The sequence below is a fragment of the Haemaphysalis longicornis genome, unplaced genomic scaffold (assembly GCF_048455015.1).
Source record: "Haemaphysalis longicornis isolate Haplotype H1 unplaced genomic scaffold, Haemaphysalis longicornis Haplotype H1 scaffold_9, whole genome shotgun sequence".
NCBI lineage: Eukaryota > Metazoa > Arthropoda > Arachnida > Ixodida > Ixodidae > Haemaphysalis > Haemaphysalis longicornis.
Window position 1 is genome coordinate 126,965,027 of NW_027526460.1, and position 14,702 is coordinate 126,979,728.

The 14,702-nt window shown below is 48.8% G+C and overlaps 1 protein-coding gene across 3 annotated transcripts in view; it reads right to left on the minus strand.

The window, feature by feature from the left end:
- The window catches only part of LOC144152072 (WD repeat and coiled-coil-containing protein-like), a 50,517-nt gene continuing 35,815 nt past the window's right edge, over positions 1 to 14,702 (minus strand). For all 3 annotated transcript variants that reach the window (XM_077683279.1, XM_077683278.1, XM_077683280.1), the window contains one exon: positions 1 to 12,476. In XM_077683279.1, the coding sequence (XP_077539405.1) occupies positions 11,949 to 12,476 (528 nt within the window). In that variant the 3' untranslated portion in view covers positions 1 to 11,948. The remainder of the gene's footprint in view (positions 12,477 to 14,702) is intronic.

Below are 14,702 nucleotides of genomic sequence, written 5' to 3' on the forward strand. Positions count from 1 at the left end.
TAATGAATGCAAACTGCTCATTTATTGTTCAGTTATTTCAGTCCTGTCGCCTCGCATTATGAGTAGCAGTGAGCGGCAGGAGAGAGATAAAGAGAGCGAGGGGGCACCTAAGGTGCACCCCAAACCCGCCTCACACTGACTGACACAGTCCCAGCAACTGCTTTTGCACACTCGCCCAGGGAACACGGAAGTTGACGAGAAAAAGAAGAAAGAATCGGCAAGCGCTTCACGGGCAGCAGAAGGCTTGCGGCCGTCTTCTCCCTCCCTCTCTCCACAGGTCGTCGTCTTGCATTTTTAACCATCAGCCCCGTCGCTGGGAGGGTAAAAAAGTAGCGCTGCATGCATCATGACGATGAGAGACTTGGAATGAAGGAGAGAGAGAGAGAGAGAAAGGAGGAAAAGGCTCTTCCCGGGCCCCTCCCTCTTTGGTTACCAAAGTTCGTTTTCCATTCCGTTTTGCAGTTCCGCTGTGCCAACGGCAGAGGTTATATGGTAACAATGATGATGTGGTAACACTGCCTACAGCTCCAGTGACCTGTCACCGATGGCCTCACTTGCGGTCGGCTGCCAGCTTCTGCCAACCACAAAACTGGGTCATTTAGCGGGCGACGCATTTCTGGGGTCAACGGAAGCAGCCAATGTCGCCGACAATGAAACCTCTCGGATGACGCGGAAATCTTCACTTCTTCGCAACCGCCCATTAGAAATGCACGCGTCTCTCAGTTCAGAAAGCCAGATTTGAAGGCTTGTTCTTGGTTGTGTTCCATCACGTCGACGGTACAAAACAGGTAACTTCCCAAACCTTGAGCTAAATTGTAAGCTCGTTTTTTTTCCCCTATTTTATTAATTAGTTTTGCTCCGACATAACACGATACCAAAGCCAAAGCTTTCTACTTTGTGTCATATCACGGCAAAAGAACCGAAAAAGACTGTGCTCGCAAGAACTGGCTGTTACTCTGCCTTCGGTGGTTCCATATTTCTCTGCTCAATGTACTTTTGCTAAGAGAAACACATATATAAGATACGAACACACAGTTGCAACAGAACTACACATTCAGCAAAAAAGAAACAAAAAGGAAAAAAGGGAAGTAATGTCGACATTCTTTCCAGGCAACTGGGATGCAAGACTAAACACGCAAAACAGCTTCAACATACTGGTCACACGAGCACTTTCACTGGCGACGTAGCTAACACCGCAGCATGACATTCTCACCGTAGCTTGGTAACGAGGACAACACATTTTTCGTTCTGGCTGCGTTACAAACATTCGGGTTAGATTTCAAGAACATCCGTCGAACGAGCGACACATAAACACTGTTCCAACAAGATTATTTTCTCCAGCCAAGAACCAAACCAATGCAGGCGATGTCTGACAGTCGTGATTTTGTTACACGATTCTCCGCTACGTAGTGAAGACACCAATGCGAAGCAAAGAATTACACAGCGAAGATGGACAGTAGAGTTGTTCGCGACATCCTGAAAGTGGCTCGAAAGGCAACTCGCAAGTTGGCCTGAACCAATAGACCACTGGCCTGGAATAGCGAACGTCCTAATTTTACTAAAACTATAGCATGATAAGCAAGTAACTGAAGATTTTTTACTGGCTGTAGTAACCAAAAAGGGAAAGATTGCCCGAATGGCTTCCACTTTGCACTGTCCCTGTGAAAGCAGTTGCCTCGGATTTTCAACATAAGCGTCTGAATTTTTCGACAGGGCTGCGCCATTTAATGTTTCCGTTCGGGAACTTCTGGGTTGTGTCAAACCTCGCCAAAACATGGCGCAGACACAAGCACACTGACACTGCTCCCCTTCGCATAAGTTTGGCTCACACTAACAAACGGCCATCGAGTAACGTCATCCACAGTTCAATCTGTGTCCTCTCCGCACAGTTTGGTTTATGACTGCGAGGGTGCCGATCCTGTTGTAATCCCACACAATACTTGATGCATGCAGCAGGTTTCATCAAACTCGCGACGTTATCGACTGACAGCTTTCAACGAGCAGGACACAAGAACCCCCTTTGCAAATTGCGCATGCTGTGCGCCAGTCGCTGCACATTTCACATTTGAAAGTTGGGCCGTGTTACACTAAACATGCACAAGACTTAAGATAATGTGCTGTTTTGGCAAAGTTCCACTGTTATTTCTTAACATGGCCTGAACTTGGGCATTGTCACAAGCTGTTCTCAATCCTGTCATAGCATGGCCATGGTTGTTAATCTTACTAAACAACGTTAGCTGGATAAACTTCCCGTACGCAATTTCGCATGTTCCCGACAAAGCGCCTATGCACGTTAAAGCTGGGATGTACAGAAGGTACGACGTCTAAAGTCCGTAACAGGGTATGGAGAGCTGAAACCGGGCTGATCACATGATGTCTCTTGCAAAGCATGATTAAAGTAGGAAATAATGTTGAGAATTTTGCATCAAATTTGTTTTAAACAATGATGACTTATTTTTCTTTGCTAGTTGCACGTCCAAGAGCTCCACCGAACTCTCGAGTCAGCTTACGCCTTCATTGGTTCCAAGTCAACTTAAATTGAACGCCGAGTTGGAAGTTGAGCAAGAATCGTACAGATGCACTCCTAGGCAGACAACACGTAACTGCTTGCTGCACTATACCCCAAAAGATTCACCTGCTTCGAAGCACGTTCAAGGGAACTGGAATTGAACAAAGGTGCGTTGAACAGTGAAAAAAAACCAGTGAAAACGCTTCTCCTCTTTGAATGGTTCCTTGAATGAGCCCCCAAAGGCAGTGCTCTACAAAAAACTTTAGCAAAGTCGTGCTCAGTTTTCTTATACGTCCGTTGTGTTTGCACGCTAGAAGTGGTCCCTTGACGCCAGGACAAGGGTGGAGCAGCAGGTACTTTCGGGGACACACACGCTCAAAGCTTGGCTCACAGCGAGAAACGCTGCGAGCACATCACCACCACGAGATAACATGGGGAAAAAAAGGGGTATGATGAGGCTAAAGGTCATTCTATCACAGAAAAAGAGGCCTGACATGCATTCAAATGGCTCGATCGAGATACGAGCTGGAATGTAAGCTTGAAACCGTACCTGAAAAAAGAGAAATGCCGGAGTGCCAGCGTGTGGGTTTAACAGTGAGCATAAATCTAAAATCTCCACACTGATCAAAGAAACAGGCATCGCAGCAAGTGAAATGCTTGCAGAAAAAAAAAAAAAAGAAATCATACAGCTTGTCTAACACAAACAAAATGCGCTGCATCAGTAAATAAACTCTCCTTATCACAAACTAAACGAGCTGGCAAATAATGCGCATTGGGTCGCTGGAAATCAACTAGGAAAACGTTCTTTGGCAAGTATCATCTGACAGGGGGCAAATACAGCTTTTTTTTTTTTTGCATGTGTGCGCGACTGTGATACACGTGGTGTTTTCTCTCTTTTCCCAAAAAATAAATTTTCAGCCAGTTTTGCCAGTAAGCAGATTGCAACATTGAACCTGAAAGACTAGAGGAACTGAGCTGGCCATGCATTATACAGAAATACTAGAAGCCTGTAACAAAACGAACAAAACATGAAAATCTTTGTAGTGTTATTTTTTTTTATGCCACTTGAGACATTAGCAGTCAAACAGACGCTGCTACCACCTACACACGAGGGGTTACAGGACTGCCTCATTTTCCCCTGCAACCACGCAGTCAACGCATTGAGCTGCACTAACACAGTAGCAATACTAGATCCATAATAAAGTAACACAAACAAATTGGAATACAGTCATGAAATACTAAAGAAATAGTCACATATGCACAGACAGAAAAAACGTGTCACACAGGCAGGTACTCATTTTCACAATATGATGAAGTGGGACGTACGTTTCAGCGCAAAAACAGACAGGGGCTAGAAAGGACACAACACAAGAGCCCTTTCTAGTCCCTGTCAATTTTTGCGCCGAACTGTACATAATGGAATATCAACTAGGCCAGTCAATTACGTTACGGAATGGAATGGCTTCCCACTGTCTGTGAAAAGACAACCGACAAAATTCTTGCGACAGCACGAATAATAATACCAGCTGTTCCCCTGTCCTTATGCATTTATCAACTTATCAAAATCATCTCCTCACCAATCGAAAACAGCACTGTGGGTTTTGGTCTGTCCTTCCTCTTTTTGGACCAACCTGCAATGCTCGAATTTTGCCACAGCTTTTTTGCAAGGACAAATCCCACGAAGCAGTGCGGGGTTGCCGCACCCCCTACCTTCTTCCATTATTTCCAGAATGATGCGGAAGCCAGCAGCCATTCTTGCTGCTTTAAAATAAAGCACCGCGAGTGTTGCAGCTGCCCCTATCCTTCGTTCAATTCATGGCTGTAACACATCTCGCGAATGCCCACGGTTACATGGACACTGAGAATCGATCACTGATCAACGACACCGTGGCACTTTCTTAACTATGAAGAACCACCAATCACTTCCACACCACACACAGGCACAAGGGCTAGACAAACGCTGCAACAAAGCCATCCCGACAACAGACTGTAAAGACGTCAGCACTAGCTCTTTTAGCAACAAGGTATGCCAGGGGTAGCGGCAACAGCGCGTTTTCGGTTGGGTGCCAAAGTGCCTCGGAAAAGTAGAAGACTGATGCCACGCACTTAAACGATGCACGCGGTCCTCCAAGCCTAGCTGTAGTGCCTGCCCACAAAGCCTCACTTTCACACCTGACAAAAAGTCCACAGTGCACGCAAGCTCTCACAGACCCCGCAAAACAAAAATGCTACAAAAGGACGAGTTCAGCATAGCAGCATCCCGTGGTGTAGATAGAGAGCCAAAGGTCTGCCAACCCCTTTTTGAAATGAACACGGATGGAACAAAATACCGCGTCATACTAGCTGGATTCGCACATTGAAACTGCTTGACAGGCAACGTCGCTCGTTGCTAGTTGCGCAACGTAACTGCGAAGTTAAACTGCAACTGCCTGGCCGTGGGGAGTCTCCCCGGCAGCCATTTGGTGCGGAATATAATTCGAACACTCGTTCACCAGCTGTGTTTGTGTACGGATCTTTTGCACTCGACGTCTCTCAGGGCCGCAAACGAAGCAGTCTGACCGGTATTTTTCAAGCACGCCTGTCGCAGGACGGCTATGCCCAGCCACTGTAGACACGCAACACAGCACTAAAATGGAAGCCAAGCTCTAGGGGGGAGGAGTGGGGAGGCGTTCCGTTAAATACGCGGCACAAAACACACCCCTGCGGAAGCAACAGAGCGGTAAAATACTTGAGTAGCACAGAGTGCATCCACTTGGCTATATGCACTGATTATTGGCACCCGTTCTGCACTGTGGTGGTACGCATTACCACGTCGCGCATGGATTATCAGCCTAAACTCAAAGGGGAAGCATTCGGAATGGAAGAGTTTGTCCTCGATGAAGCCGCTCCCACCCACGCGGTTTGGAAGCTTCGCCGCATTCCGCACCCAGCGTCCGACCCGCCTTCTTCAGAGCACCCGTGTCCCCCACTACAGCTTGAAAGTTTGTGCAGGGGTAGCTACCTGAAACAGATCTTCGTGCCTTTGAGGACTGGAACAAACGTGGCAAAACTGAGGTACGGAGCAATTGTGCTTCTTTTACGAACACCTCCATTTCGAATTCCGCCACCAAGCAGGAGGAGGACAGGGGGTATGCTACGAGCGCCCATTAACACCAACATTGGACAACAATCCGCCTCTCGCCAGGGTGACGCCGCCGCCGCAGTGTGCGAGGTGCTAACATGAGATGATGTAGAAAGATGCTGTACAAGAGGCGCAGATAGCTATGCGCAGGTCGCTAATTCGAGACTACGATGGTCTAGCACCCTTAATGTGTCAGACTAAATGCCCTCCTGTAGAAGAAGAAGAAAACAACAACAACAAAAACGAATTCGCCGCAGGTGACCCATCCTCGGTAGGCGTCCGAATGAAAGTCGACGTTGACGATTCACGTCCGCCTTCTGTCCCCAGTAACTGTTCGTGTCAACAACTGCGCAGTAAGCCTCGCGTCGACGCAAGGGGCCTTCCCATTCGAGCAGTGGCACCGCCGGAGCGCTGTTATGACGACGTCTTTTGTTCGAGGACTCGCGAAAACACAACTTCGGGTGGGTGGCTATGATGATAACGTTGTTCGTCTTTTCGTCAACTGCTGGGTATGGAAGTTCTTACGGCCCTACTTTGCCCTCGCTGACTAAAGTCTAGCTAAGCCGTAACGATAAGATTGCTCGACTGTGGCAAATACGGCACGTCCGAACGCTGCCCTGCCCCCGGCAAGAGCAACCACCCCGGAGCGAGGTCGCAACGCAAAGCTAGCTGGACACACCCGAAGCGGCAGATACAAGCGCGGAAAATAAAATACTGTTATAACGGCACATATGCGCTTGAAAAAAAAATATGGCGCCCATTTCCTAAACCATCATGTTTTTAGTAGCCTGACCCCCTCCATTGCATTTTCAAGCATTTTTTTTCTATCCCAAGATGCAGCCCTCACGTCACGTGTCAGTCAGTGTTAAAGGTTATTTACACTCAGAAAAGACACCCGAGTGAACCACTGCTGTATTTTATCTGATAGGCAAATAATTATGATGCCCCATTACCATACTCAGATTAACTGATTGAAATGTACATTGCTATTCTCCAATAAAATAACTAATAAAGACTGACATTGCGATTTTCCAATGAAAAGAAAGTTTGGTCGGCTTGTCATAAATGCAGCGCGACAGAAGAAGACCTGATTGTTCTAAGTTCTGTTCAGATCGGAGGCCAGTGTATTTCAAAGGAGGCAGTGCTGTACAAACGCATTCTTTTTTGCAATGACCGCACGATGTCTGCGAACTCTGGAGTGACTATATAGGACTTTCGCAGCAAGTCAAAGTGGCTGCCCATACTACAAACCATTCCTCACGGAAACACCCTCAGGGCTGTTTTAGAGAATGCAGTCTCGGCTGGCACCCCCTTAAAAGAATGCATTCTTACACAAATTCCACCACAGTTTTTACATTGTTAGTGAGCGCTGATGCTGGCCTCACTGAAGACAGTCGTTTAATAGTCGTATAACAGAATGCCTGACATCGGGGTAAATAAAACGACGCACACAGCATGCACTACAATGGCCAGTACAACTCAAAGGGGGACACTGAACAAAACCTGCAACGTGAGGTTAACAATGCAGCTCTTTTCTCATTTTTCTTGCAATCGGTTCTCCCAATAAAAGCAAGCCTCTGAGAAGCGATTTACAAATGCCTCTCTTCTTTCAGTGCTGACAGTCTAACTGCGAACATGGGAAAAAAACTTCTACACAGAAGAGAGCTACAAAAGTTGCACACAAATTTTCTGCCAGAAGTATAGCCCTCACCCAATTTGCAGTTTCTCGAAACGTAGGGTTGCGCTATCCCCGAGAGATGTAGTCATGGGTGCAAGCCAGCCAGTCTGATCACCTAATTGAGGCCGAGAAGCCGATAAGCTGCTTCTGTTTCACCAAGTGGCAGTGCCCGACCCAAATATGCACAAGTAAGGGACAAAAAATAGAAGTTTCCCAACCACTGAGTTGAGTACGTGTGCCTTGACGTCAACCCAACAACAAAACCAGGCTCTAGGTCGTTGCTCAGTTTTCTCATTTAACTTACTAACAACCTGAGGGCATTGTTTGGCATGAGGCTCAGCGAAAGGTGTAGCTAAAATGAAACCTGAATGCTCATTGCAAGCGATCTACTCATCTGCACTACACGTAGCTAGGTTTTGCTCTATGTCTCATGACCTGTGCTGCGGGAGTACATAAACAAGAAGCGTTGGATGCTTTAGAAAATGGCTACAAAAAAAAAAAAACTTGTCAACTCCTTAATTAAACAAGGCCAAAGTTCGAATAGATGGTGGCGATGCTCTTCCCGCTGTGCTCTGTCTCAAAACAGTCCGAGATTTCCTGAGAAATTTCTAGTGCAGAAAAACTTCGAGAGCAAAGAAAAATAACGCGAGAAAAGAAAGCTGAAAAGCGTTGGATCCCTCTTCAGCTATCTCTGAAGGCTTCTCGGCAATGGCTAAACAAGATGTGTTGGCATCAACGCATCAAGTGGCCCTCACGAATGGGAACTTCCTCAGCAGAGGAAAAATAAATTCGAAAACCTCCTCTGACTGATCGGAGGATATTTCAGTAAAGGCGGGAACTTAAATTTTCTTTCAGCACATTCCGCTGAAGGTTGGTGAGTCATCAATCATACTTACAACAGTGCAAGACTGTTTGTTTCTTGCTATGCCCAGCAAGGCAAGGTTAAAAAAAAGCAGCATGTAGGCACCCTATGTGCCCAAACTATTGAGCGAGTTTTGTAAACGTGCACAAACGTGGCTGCTGCGGCTCCACGATCCTTGCAAACAAATGCTGCCCTTTTCATGTAGATTACATGTAGATTTCATGCAGATTACAAATCCTTGCACAGAATTGGTGCCTATACTGCTGTCTGCAAAAGCTTGACCGTCAGCGCTTCATCAGCCCTGTTTCAATCTCCTCTGTAGCTTTTCTGGTAGCTCTACAAATGTCCTGCCACCACAGCTATCCGCTTTAGTGCACCGATTTAGCACGTCCCCCAAAACACCGGTCCCAACTCGCATTCACGGCGTACAGGCTGTGTGCAAAGCTTCAGTGGCAGGGCTGCCCAAACAAAAAAGCTAGCTTCGCGCAGGTAACTTGTGCAAACAGATCGCAAGGTTCTTGTAGCCCCCCTGCACCTCTGCGATGCTCTTTCTCGCAGGGCATGGGAAACTGCAGGAGACTAGATGTGGCGCCCGCGCGAAGGAGAAAGCTCGGCAAAATGTAAACGGCGCGGACCCCCGCACGGCATGTAACAAACCGGAGGGGGTGGTGCGAGAGGCTGCGGAACTCGGGGGGGAAGGAGGGGGAGGGATCAGTTGTTGCAGGACCGACTACACAAACACGACCTCACAACGCTACACGGAAAGACCCAACCTCGCGATCACTACGCTACACAACCAATGTATAAAAAGTGTTGAGCAATCGTGGCTATTTTTTTTTCTCTTCCTCCCCAACGACGACGACACACCCGTCGCGGCAGCACGCACCTTTATCCGCGCAGTGTGTGTGTGTGTATGTGTATGTATATTATATATATATGTATGTATATAGAGCAGCCGGGTTGTTTGTTATTGTGGTTCTTATTCGCCCCTGAACACTGCGGAGCTGATGTGCAGGTGAGGACCCCGTGAACAAAGGGACCCACGGCAGCAAAGAGAACGGCGCACCAACGCAACGGCTGAAAAGGGATGCCTTGTTTTGTTGCAGTAGTGACAGAGACGGCGTTGGCTTGCCTCGCTAAGCGGTTGACAAGTTTGAGCGCGCAATGCGTAAAAGGTGGCCTCTTGTCCTTCCCGCCAACAAGAACACAAGTTGTGCAATCGCTGCAGGCTAACGTCCGACTAACATATGCCGCCATCCGGTGCTGTGCTCCAACATAACCGTTGCTCTGACTGCCAACGAGATTGCTGTGAAAGGCAGGCCAAAAGATTGCGCCGCTTCCACGCGAGCAGTTTTGAGTTGATTAACGAGTGTATGCGGACACAAAACTGGCAAACTTCCGCGCTGCCTAGAACGAGGATACAAGAGCTTACAAAGAAACACTCCAGGATGCTGTGACATCGGTGTAGCTAACGACAGCTCTAAATATCTGAGAAATGACGAACCCTGCAGCACGTGGAAAGAGAAAAGAAGCTTGCGTGACACCAAACGAAAAAGACCTGTGAAACACAGCGCAAAACCTCGAGCTTTGCTCGGGCCCGTTCAAACACCCGACCCACCTCACAATGGTAGGTGTCAACAGTGGAAGAAACAAGAAATATCAGAAACCATCTTTAAAGAACCAAACCTCACATGTCTGCAGAGAGATCCCGAAAAGACTGGAGCAGCAGCGTGAAGGAATGGCAGCCCAATACGAACGGACGAAAACTGTACGAAAAGCCGTGTCTGCCCACATAATGCAGAATATGGAGGCATCATCCGTACTCGGAAATACGGTGCTGAAGTCTGTTTTTGCAGCGCAAGAAAGTGGCTTGCTGGTGCGAGCACAGCTTCAGTCGTACACGTAAGCGCACTGCCTGACATGTCTCCCCTGCTTTTGGCTACAGCTCACTGATGCGTGCGTGTACAATGTATTTATATATGCATTTATAAATCCTATAAAAAAAGCTTAAAGAAAGAGCACTCATCCCACTGCAGTGGCTTCGCTGAGGCCCGAAGCTGTCTTCGGTGGCCGGCAGGAACTGCTGAGCATTTGTGCTAGCCGTCAGCGGCTGCTGCGTCGTGCACAGGTCTTGTCCTTACCGCAGTGTTTACCTTTTTTTTAAACCTTTTTGTTGTATTTTTCTTTGTTTCTATGTATAGTATGTACAAAGAATGCGAGTCGACCCTTGGACTGAGGAAGACAGAGCGGGAGTGTTTCTTTTCGTCAGCGCGCCGTGCGTCTCCTGCAGCCGGTCACCAGCCCGGCCAGTGGGGCAAGTGGAAATTGGCTGACACCAGTGGATGGCAATGCAGCGAGAGTGTTACACCGGAGGCATCTCGATGGCGCGCAGCAGCGCTGCTCTGCTCCAGTTCCTCCCAGTGTTCCTCACATCCGCCCATCCCCGACCCCAGGTTCTGTGCTTTGAAGTCTGCTTCCCGCCGCAGTTCACTCCTATTAGACGAAAAGGCAACCCTCGGCCCGCACTTCAAAGGAGGAAGAAGCGATGTCGTGAACGTAAATTCCCTCTCAGCACCTTCTTCCGAGCATGCCGAATATTCTTGCACACAAGCGTGAGAACGTTTTGGAGCGGGTCGTCAACTGTGCTTTTCCACTCGAAGCATCGCGCCTCAACGTAAGGGGCCCTTGTGCAAAGATAATGACAAGACTATATATATATCTACATACATGTCTACGTATTTACCTACCTCGACATTATGCGGTGAATAAAAGCGCGTGTTCATCTTTTTCTCGCTTGCGTAAGAATTCCCCTCGCTTCCGTTATAGAAATTCCCTCACCAGCTTCCACTACAGTCGTGCAGTTCTCACTGAACAACGTGGAACACTGGTCCTGCCAATTCGTGTCAAGTAGTGTTCCAAAATGATGGCTCATCAATCTCAAAAGGTACCATGGCTGTGTTTCTGAGAACAAGTGGGGAAACAGAAACCCACGAAAAAAAAAAAAAGCGAAGCTAGAAAAGTCGCTGTTCCACGCCACCACACTCGAGAAACAAGTAGTGAGCAAAACGTGCCGCCGCCTTACTTCACTAAATTTCCGATTGCGTTAGATGCGAGTTTGCGTGTTGTTCACTGCGTGCATTCTCCTCATGGAGCATATTTTCCACCTTGCAGTTGCCTGTCGGCAAAGAAAGAGTTCCCCTTCCAAACCAGTATTGCGTAAGCTTGTAGAAAAACAGACACCTCGCGCTAGTCTGCGTGATGTATCGCGAGCGCCCCAATGGCTGTACATGTCACGAGACCAACCGCAACACTGCGGAGTACAAAGAAACATTCGTGGCACAGGCAGAAAAGAACGAGCGGCGCCTGCTCACTGCGTAACAGCACCCGCAAGGTCGACAAACGGCAGCCTCTTCGTCTGGCCGCGCGCAGAAGACGAGACGAAGCCGACGCCATGCCGGATGTCTGGCTGCCCCGATGTAGTGGTGTCGCTCGACAGCGACGCGACAGTTTGCAGCTAGCCCGCAGCGACAAACTGGTCTACGCACTACACATGTCAGGCTCAAGGGTAGTGTTTCGGCGAACACGACGATGTACCGACGCCACGAAAGGGAAGCATCTTCCCCTCGGAGCCCAGCATCCTCTCTCTTCGTGTCCGCGTGTGCCGGCTGCGAAACGCGGACCGAGGCCGTTCTTCGCGGGTGTCGCGTCCTGGGCTCTCGTTTGTGCTTTCTTCTTCTTCCTCGGCGCGTGGCGACGTCGAGGAACCCGGGGGGGGACTTCACGTGTACTTGGAGACGGCATCGCTCCTCGCTTCCTCTGGCAGCACGTGGAACAGGACCGAGATGAGGAGGCGGCGGATGGCCGACAGCTCGCCCTTGATCTCCTGCAGCTCTCGGCTCTGGCTGCGGCCCAGCGCGGCCAGGCAGCCCTCGAGGCCCGCCAGCCGCGAGGCCACCGAGCCCAGCGTGCTGGTCGCCGGCGCCGCGTGCTCAGCTGCGCGCGGCAGCGTGTGCGACCCGCCGGGGGGTGCCGCCATGGGCGTGCGAGGTGCGCCGCCGTCCTTGCGCCCACCGTCCGGGACCCCGGAGCCCTTCTTGAAGAACTCCTCGTGGAATCCGAGCCGGCCCAGGTCCCCGTCGAGCTCCTCGAAGTTGCGGCCCACCAGCAGCTCGGAGGAGGAGAGGCCGCCGCCGGACAGCAGGCTCGACAGGTCCAGCAGGTCGTTGGCTGCAGGCGGGTCGGCACTGCGGCCGGCCTCGTGGAAGTGCAGCAGGCTCGTCAGGTCCTCCACGAGGGGGGTCGGGTCCTGCGAAGGTGAGGGGCGCACGCTCAAGCCACAGAGAGCTCGCATTGTCGAGAAAACAAGCAATCAGTCATTGGATGAGTGTTTGTGACATACTGGCCTTGCGTGTGAGTGACAAGACTGCTCCAAAATTACGCCACTTCAGCTATAGACTTTCATACTAATATATACAGTCGTACAGTCGAAACCGACCATATCATACCTGTTTACATTGAATTGTCTTGTATATTGAACTATTTCTGGGCATGATATATTTACAATGAGGATATATAGCAAAAATTGCACTTGTATCGAACAAAAATATCAACGACTCCCACTGCATCGAATGACAAATGCCACAGAAGTGGCCCCCCTCCACCACGTTGGCTTTTCCTTGCGGTGGAAGAAAAATTCCGCCGGTACATCCTGAGAGTGGTTTAGCCCGGCCGGTCATGAGAAGCAGGCAGCTCTTCCCCTTGCTCTCCCTATCCGTTCTCATTCTCTCACTCTATCGACATCCACGCAAAAAAAATCTAATGCCCTTCCACCCTGTGAAGCAGGATGACCAGCGAAGCTATCGTGCGTAATGTGACGGTCGTCTTGGCGGATAATTGTCATATTATTTGTTTCGGGACACTTTAGACAACACAAGAGCCAGAGCCGTTTTCTGTAATCATACTCCCTCCATAGAGGGCCGTGCTTCACTGAAGAACAGGCAATATGGGAAAGTCAGCTTACAAAGACCAAGCTTACACTGATGATGATGATCGATGATGATTTCAATTGGTTTCCCCTTTGTAGCGGGGTGATGACATGTCATCTTACCAAAGGACTAATGTCCTTATGTTTTATACTTTTGGTTTAATACTAGCGCTGCTTAAGGCAGGCACAAAGCGCTTATTAGGCACAAAATACTTTTTTTTCTGTTACAGGTGGTGACTGTCCCAGGCAATAGAGGTGAAGCCAAATAAGGTTGGCTTCACCTCTCAGCACAAATCATTGCTGGGAAGGCATATTTTCAGGGGCAACATAAGTCGCCTTATATCGAAATATGAAGCCCCCTGGATCCCTGTTGGTATTAACACGAAAGTGTTTTATTCCCGGGTACACGAAGATTTCACTGACGCCATATCCGTCACGGAAGTGATGCCACTACAACGAAGCCAGCGGCCTGTGCCACATTAGTTGTGCTGATCTATTCCTTGCACATCATTCACCCGCGAAAGTGTCCCCAACTGGTGTTCAAACACTACAATGTTTCAACATGTTCTCTCCCCACCCCATTTTTCTGCTGCAGGACTATAGGGACCGGGCAGCTGGACGGGTGGCGCCACCACTCAGCGCTCCCCTCGTTAGTGGAATGAGCTGGTTCATCGGACTACACAGCCTCCCGGTGTTTTTGTTGCGTTTGCGTCGGTGCTTTGAATGTTTTGGTGATGTGAGGGGGATATGTGCGGTGAAACGAAGTCTAGACATATGTTTTGGGTTCTTAGATGCAGTAACGGGTACGTAAACTTGTCAGGCGCTTCTAAAATGACATGATGCTTTTTGCAGCGATCTACGCTTCGCTCAACCCGTTCCGAGTACGAATGAAACTACCATTATCAGCATAATTTCTTCTTAAATGCACTAGCGGCAACGTAAATGTATTTGACGTTTCTAAGTTTGGGAACGGGCTACATTGACATGAGCGCTTTTTGCAGCGCTCTGCGCATGGCTCCGCGCGGTCTGAGTAGGAATAAAACTGTTAATATTAGTATTCATTTCTTCTCTGGTTTCAATGACTACGGTTTCCACGCCAGCCTTAACGCTGCGATATCTCGATACATCTGCTTTGAAGAGAAAAGCACTTGCGTACGAGATCTATTACCGTGTGGCCGCGGAAACGTCCTGGCAGTTTACACTTCCTTTCTGTAACCGTGAGCTTCGTGCCTTCGCTTTTGGTGAGCGACACAGTTACAGTATGGAAGCCTGAGAGCCGAAGTGGAACTCCCACGTTTGTAGTGGTCATTTGATCAAGAGCCAAAGTTATTCAACCACCCAACAGCCTAAGCTACAAACCATCCCTCCTCCTCTTCCCATTTTACCACCTGCCTGGAAAAACGGGTTAAAAAATGCGGCACTGTTGAAAAAATGTGGCAGTGTTAACGTCAGTCTGTCTTTTTAAATGCTGAAGTATTTTTTATAGAGTACCTGAAAAAATTGTGTAATGCCTTGAGAAGACACGAAAAACGCGCGACTAGTTGCTTC